Source organism: Epargyreus clarus, unplaced genomic scaffold (genome assembly GCF_041222505.1).
Source record: "Epargyreus clarus isolate Ecla_fem2 unplaced genomic scaffold, WU_Ecla_fem_2.2 ptg000014l, whole genome shotgun sequence".
Classification (NCBI taxonomy): domain Eukaryota; kingdom Metazoa; phylum Arthropoda; class Insecta; order Lepidoptera; family Hesperiidae; genus Epargyreus; species Epargyreus clarus.
The window spans coordinates 14,162,538-14,170,245 of NW_027332222.1; the positions used below are offsets into that span (position 1 = coordinate 14,162,538).

The 7,708-nt window shown below is 31.2% G+C and overlaps 1 protein-coding gene across 2 annotated transcripts in view; it reads left to right on the forward strand.

Moving 5' to 3' along the window:
- Hr39 (nuclear hormone receptor FTZ-F1 beta) overlaps positions 1-3,016 on the forward strand; it is a 57,544-nt gene extending 54,528 nt beyond the window's left edge. For both annotated transcript variants that reach the window (XM_073079134.1, XM_073079135.1), the window contains exon 17: positions 101-3,016. In XM_073079134.1, the coding sequence (XP_072935235.1) occupies positions 101-208 (108 nt within the window). In that variant the 3' untranslated portion in view covers positions 209-3,016. The remainder of the gene's footprint in view (positions 1-100) is intronic.
- The last annotated feature ends 4,692 nt before the right edge of the window (positions 3,017-7,708 follow it).

A 7,708-nucleotide genomic window follows, 5' to 3' on the forward strand; every position in this document is an offset into this window, starting at 1 on the left:
AAATACATGTTCACTTACCTTGTTTCACCACTGAATCTTAGATGTTTGAAAAGGAAAAGTAAATATTTGTTTTTTAATTAATTATTTTTTGTTTACACAGTTCTTCATGCAAGTCGGCAAGGAGATGCTCAATCCAGCTAACAAGGGCAAAGACGGCGAAGGGCCAAGCTTCAACCTGCTCATGGAACTACTGAGGGGGGACCACTGACCTTGGCTCCATCGACCTTCACTTTGGACCTTCGATAACCTGAAGCGACGGGGTCCAAAGTGCCGTTAATACTAAGAGGTGATGACTTCCAGAGGTATTCTAGTGACTTTGACTCTACTTAAATTGAAATACACGTGATATTGGCTGGTCCGATCTAGTAGAGAAGACATTGCTCAAATGAAATTGTAGAGATGTAGGTAAATAATGATGTAAACGTAAGAAACTCTGTGTACATGTATATCTGCTATGCAGTCAGGTCTGTTGTCAAAAATGTCCAAACCGAAAGTGGTATCAATTGAAAAATGTGCTACAATACGTCAAAATGTCGACCCATTTGACAGAAAAAAAAATCTTACGTAAACAGTGTAGTTATTTGTTTTAAATAAAAAAACTCCACAAAAATAAAAAATACTAATTTAAATTTTAAAAAAGTAGTTTAAAGATTTACATGTACACAGTAAGTAAAAAATAAAGACTTGGAATGTTGACACATCATATTGAGTAAAGACATGAGTTAATATTATAGTGATATTCATACTGCCTTGTAAAATAAGCTAGTGGTAATGTCCTACTCTCTAAACCTTTCTTGTCAACATATACATTTATTTCATACTTTAAAACTAGTTAAAAGAGGGTAGGCGAATTTTATTCGGGTCTCGATCTACCCTTTTCGCTTGGAAAATTTCGAGAAAATACCCTCAGATTATAAATATTTCATTATAGGATAATATTCATAAAAAATATATGACATAAAGGGGTAGGCAAATATTATTCGGGTCTCTAACTACCCTCTTCTCTTATGAATTTTTAAGGAGGTAAATGCCGCCACATCATTAATATTATAGGATAAAATTCATAAAAAAATAAGTAAATTATACGTGTATATACCAACCCCCCTACTTAGTGGGGGGTTTAAAACTAATCATTACTTGTCTCGGCCTTTAACAAAAGACTGCTTTCACATCATTCGTATCGCTTCATAAATAAATATTTTGTAACACATATTGTGCCAACGTATTTTAATATTATAATATTAACGAAAATGCATTTATTTTATATCTCAACTCATATACACGCTCTCAGAGATGATATTTTGTATGTAACATGTGAATTTACTTGTCATATCTTCATTTCTTGATGTAATTCTTGCAATTTCGTAATAATTTGCTTATATCTATAACTTTTACGGCTGAGTATGGATATCCTTTTAGAACGGATAATAAATATTTCATATCTTTAAGAATTAATATCAATATTATATTTAAAAAAAAACTTTATTGAAATTTGTTCCGTAAAAAATCTTCTATCAAAATGCTCTGATGTTATTTTCTGTAAAACTCCTAGAAAGCAAAAATATAAAAAATAAATTTTGTTTCCAAATGTTGATCTATTTTCTTTATTAACTTTGTTACATTTGGGTCTACGAATAAAACTTATATAAAGTTGTAGATAGCTGATGATTGCTTTTTACTGTTAAGAAAATTAAAGCCGCGATTTTCAAATTCATTAAAACTAAGAATTCGTAGTCACTTATAAACTTATCTTTTAATTTCCTACCTGCAAACTTATACCATACATCTAAATAAATCACTAAAAAAGGAAAGGAATCGAAACTGGGAATATTTGTAATAGGTATAACGATCATTATGTCAACTTGCAAGAACTATATCAATTCATATTTGTGTACATAAGGTGTTCTAAGAATTCTTTATATAATGTATATGATAAAACTGATTAACTTACACTGCCACAAGCTTTTATATACGTATTATAGCGCGTCTAAGTAATGTAAGGCCAAGGGAACAATTAATGATACTACAGATACAGAAATATATTTATATTTACTTAAAAATCGCACCTTTATGAATACAATGACGTAACTTCAAAAAATATTTGAGAAACTTAGGGAAACTTTTTTTACCATCGACGACTTCAAAAAAGCAATGAAAGTCTAGTGGTTTAACACTGCCACTCAATCGGGCGGTCCGAGGTTCAAATCCCAGGAACGCACCATTGACTTTTCCAAGTTAGGTGCGTATTAGAAAGTAATCAACATTCATGTTTTAAACGCATTTTTCTCGAATCCATAGTATTCGCACGTCATTGTATTTTTAAAGGTACGAAATCACCGTCACACATACATTGTCATTTGTTTTAAACAATCAGTTGGTTTGTTGTGCTATGCTGGTTTTTGGCATTGTTGGCACATGAAGCGTTCGAACTTAGTTTAGATATACCTTCTTGCTACAACCATACTAAAACAGAAGTTTTTACCATAGAACAATATGTCTATAGAGATGCCAATATCGTTTGGCCACGCAACAAAGGTATGCATAAATGCTCTTACTTTCATGGTTACTTTTAAATGGTAGCTATGAGATATACACGTATGTCCTATTAAAATCATGATCACTTAGATTTTTACAAAAAATGTTGGTTAGCAAAAATGGCATCTCTATAGTTTTATTACATCTATGGTGCATTAAAAAAACAACAATAAATTTGACATTTTATCGTGTTTTGGTAACTAAGTCATTTCTAACGATTTAAAAGTGTTGTGTGTATTTTACTAACCTTACGTCTTTTGTATTGAATACTCTGAGTGATGTTCGACAAGTTAAGAACTTTTTTAATATATCGCCGATCTGAATGTATGCTTCGTGAGATTATGTTGGTTGCTTGAACTTTTCGAGGTGCGACTACAGTGGGGTCACTACCATACCTTCAGTCTTATCATATAGCGTTAAACGCTGCTACTGTGTGGCAAGGTATGGTTTTGCCACTAAGTTTCATATGTCTTCAGAAATACCTATGGCCGACCATAGCGAGGATTTGGTTCTTAAATTTCATAAAGTAGTAATGGTCATAGCTATAAGCTGATTTAAATTCAACGGCAACTTAAAATGAAAAAATACTATATAGCTAGTTTAAAAATGGTTATTGAAGTTCATTGTCAGGTGACAATTAAAAAATGTCTTGTTTTGTAAAGAAAACACTAAGATAAGTATTTCGATATGTAAAAAAGTATAAAATGTAAAATTTTTTCGATAAGTGCTTTTTAATGTTACACCATTTTGATAAATCAACGTTTTTGAGATCTAGACTTTTGAAAGTTAAGATTTGTCTAACTTTTTATAATGACACCAATTTTTGGGAACATTAGTGAAGTAACTTAATATTCGGCCTGCTTTTCAAAAGAGGCGGATTTTGATCTATTTTTCTACAGAGCTTGTAGGCTTTTATTGAAGTATGAATGAAGTATAGTCCGCTCCAAACTGTTAGTCCGCTTTGAAGTTGTTTCGAGCAGGTGTAGTCATACAATTTGCTATGGCGACGCGATTCATTTATATATTCAGAGCGGACGAGCAGTTTTACGAGGACTATAGTAATGTATATTTCATGTGTAATATGAAGATATTGTGTATTTATTTATTGTAATTATCATACAACTTATTTTGGCCGGACATTGGAAAACTATTTAATTCCATTCGGGATTCAACCCGTTTTTATGCTCTAAGACAGAACACATATCATGTATCTACTTTAAAAGAGTATTTTCACATGTAAACAAATTGATAAGGACAATATTTAATCTAAATAGATAGATATATGAAAAAAGGATAAATTCCTAATGATAGGTACCTAATGTAAATTAGAAAAGGTATTAAAAACAGAATCTTTTTATTAGTTATATATTTTATCTCGCTTCAGGTCCACACGGTCATTTTATTTCCTGTCTCATTACATGATATTTGTTCTGTGCGATCCAATATGTAATTTTATATAAGGTTTTTCGTACTATTATGAAGAGTTTGGTTCGTGATGCTTAATGGTTGATTTCTATGTGGCGTGATGTTGCATGGCCATTCAAGTTGGTGTAGACATTGCCATTTCATATTAGTTACTTAATATAATTAGTAATTAGTTCGTATTTAGATAGCGCTCTGAAGGTGTAACTTTCAGATAGAGTTTCAATATCTTTGATAATATAACAAATGAATGCGTTTTTATGAAAAACAGCTGATAATATAAGTCATCAATCAAAAAGATAAGTCAAGTCAATCACTGTTTTATAAGTTGTTTCAATAAGGAATGTATTAAAAAATGGTGGCTCCTCTGAAAATTTCTCGCTCACACATTATAGAGAACGAGCGAGAGGTAAATAGAAATGTCGCTATTCTGAATAACAATCGTTATTAAAACAAGTTATAGAATTGTTTTGGAAAGTACGTAGCGATAAGAAATCATATTTATGTGCAGCTTTTAATTAATATTTTTAACAGATTGTTCGTCTGGCAATTATTTTGTAGATTTTTTATTTTTACACTTCAAAGAAACTAGCATTTTATAAAACACAGTGAAGTTTTGCGCCATGATAACTTTATGTGGACAGATTAAAAAATATTACTTTTTTTGTAGTTTATGTAAGTTATTAAAACATATTTGCTTCCTATCTTGAAATAATTAAATATATTTTTGGATTTATTATCATGATTACTTTTGATAAAACGTGTGTTGACATGTGAATGGAAAATTTTCACAATAAAGCAGTAACGTGACATACGAGAAGATGCTAATCATTTATTGCTTCAATATTATTGCAATTGCAATATTATTGCAAGATATTTTCTTGTAAATTCTTCAGATAGTAGTAGACTTCAACATTGCATTAATTTGTCGGTTAAAAAATCATGGCGCTTAAAAAGATACTGTCTGCAATAACATAATGTAAACTTATTTATTTTATCTGTGCAATACTTAACATCGGTTGCTTACTAAATTCCATTTTTATATGTATATTAGCAAAATATCTGGCTTTTAATATAGGTGTTTACGTATTAAGCTGCCCAATGACAGCTGTCGAAACCAGTACTCACTGCCGATTTTGTAAAATTAAGGAATATTGCTCTAAGCAAACTGTAATGTTTTGTTGCAATAATATATTGTTCTTTGTAGAATTGTTCGGTTAAGTGTATTTTAGGTTTAGTAGTAAAATTATTGTAGTTTTGTACTATTTTGATTAGAAGTCCGTTTTAGATAAGGTTCTCTGAAATACCTGGTATCATAGATATTATAGTTTTTTAAAAGTACATTTAGGAAAAATGGATGTTTATATTTTTCAAGCTCTATGGTTAATTCTTGTCTATGGTAAAATTTTCAATGACAACCGGCTTTCGGTACTATGAATTTTCAATATTTTTTTTAAATTAGCTTGAATTAGTGAAAAGTTTCGTAAAATCATTGTAAACATGTCAAAACAAGGTCCCGTAAAATTAATTTTTTTTTTTTTTTTTACATCTGTATTCGCCAAAAATACCCATTGCAAGGGCACAAGTACTTCAATGTGTTAGTTAGTTATACGAAGGCTCACGTAAGCTAGTTAATGTTATGTTAGTATGTTTTTGAAACACGTGCCACACAAATGTTTAATTTAAATTTACATTGAGATTTTAATTTGTGATTATTTTCGCATTCGCAAAATTTGCCAATAAGTAGCTATGTAGAATTAGTTCGAAAGTAGTAATAGTCTAACTTTACTGAACTGATTATGTAAGTTAATTGTAAGATTATATTTTTATATTCAGCGAAGTGTGTGTGGTTACAAGGAATGGCTGGGAGGGTCCGAATAATTTTTATATTAAAAATTAGGAGGTACGCGAGAATGGTAACACGTCCAATATTGTAGCTACGTTTGTTATAATATATAAATAAGTATTATATTGATATTCTGTTCTTTATTTTGTAGAGCTATGGCCTATGGAAATATTTTTTATATATAGAGCAAAAAAATAAATAATTTTGAATGTCATTTTTTGTGTTTGATTTAAGTATTATTTAGCATATTGTTTCCTGGCTGCTGATACTGAAAATACGAAAATAATACACCTGAAATTACGGATTACTGAAGTTTATAATAATGCGATTTATTGCCAGTACTCATTAATTATTATTATTATTTATTTATTTCAGACAAAGTCCATTAAATGTTAGTATATTTTTGCGAACTATGTTAGTACTACAAATTAAAAATACAATTACATTTACCTACATTCAATTACATTCATATTATTTAATATAAGATAATGTGGCTCTGGAGTTCATGTGGCATGCATTCCAGTGCCTTACTATAGGACAGTCTACTCTTTCTAGAATGGTATTTAGGATGCCATTGTTGCTGTCCCGCACTCGCCGCATCACTGAGGTTACGCGTTTGCGCAGTATAGTTTGAAAACTGTCAACACGAGCCTCAGCGAACATAGCAGACGCGCTACAATACCGATGCAGCCCCATTAGCATCCTAAATCCATTATTATATTGGACGCGTAGGGCATTCAGCGATCCCCTAGTACATTTGGACCATAGGCTGTACGTGTAAAATGTTTGACAATAAGCTTTAAACAAGGTGACCTTAACTTCAGTATTACAACGTGAAAACCTACCCGCCAACATGTTACACCGCACTGACAACGCCCTACCCTTCCTTTCCACGTCCAAGTCATCTAAGAGGTCCGCATTGACCCAATGCCCTAAGTATTTAAATTCGGTGACTCTACTCAGTACCGTTCCCCCAAGTTTAACTGAAGTCACAGATTTAGGAACTTTATTTCCTGCCTTAAATACCAGTAGTTTACTTTTCTTGTCTTTTCTTTAGCATTAATATATTGCTGAGTTTTTGTTACAAGGGTGTCTTGCTCTATTGTCAAGTGTACCGTTACAAGGAAAAATAATCCACGGAAGTATACGTTTCACAGGCATTGATCTATAAATATAAAGATCCGCCACAAGCGGGCAAAACTTGAAACATACAAAATACGGCAAGTGGTGTAAAACGACTCCAGCCAAGTCCAGTCGCTCTCGCGCGGCGTAGTAATACACACGAATGTCACTGAACACGTTGAACGTCATTATTTTGAATTTAAAGCCTCAAAATGCCTTCTTGTGCAATGCGTAAATGCAAAAATTATGCTCGAAAAAGAAACAAACTTCATGGCATCACCTATCACACGTAAATGAAGAGAAATTATTAAATTTTGTTTATTTTTCGTGTTCGATCCGCCATGATTACGTGAGTAACCAGAAAGAGACAAAGTATGTTTTTGTCAATGAAAGTGATAAAGACGCAAAATGCATGGTCATAGATCAACAGAACAGAAGTGACATTTTATTGAATCTGACGATGTTCATATGTCGTATGTTATAGTTTAAGATCCCACTGCTTAATTTTTATATTAGTGTGTTTTTAGACAAAATATAACATTTTATGGTTTATTTTAATAAAATAAAATCGATATATGGGAAATTCTGTATCCTAATCTTTAAATTTCCTTCGATACCTGTGGTAAATAATAAAAAATATTACCATAAAATTTATATAGGATAGTATACGGTATTTTAAAATTTCTTTAATTGAATATATATTTCAATCATTAAGGTCGTATTTCTTCCTTAACCTAAACATAATTTAATAAATAATATTTGTATAGCCAGAAATTAATCCTC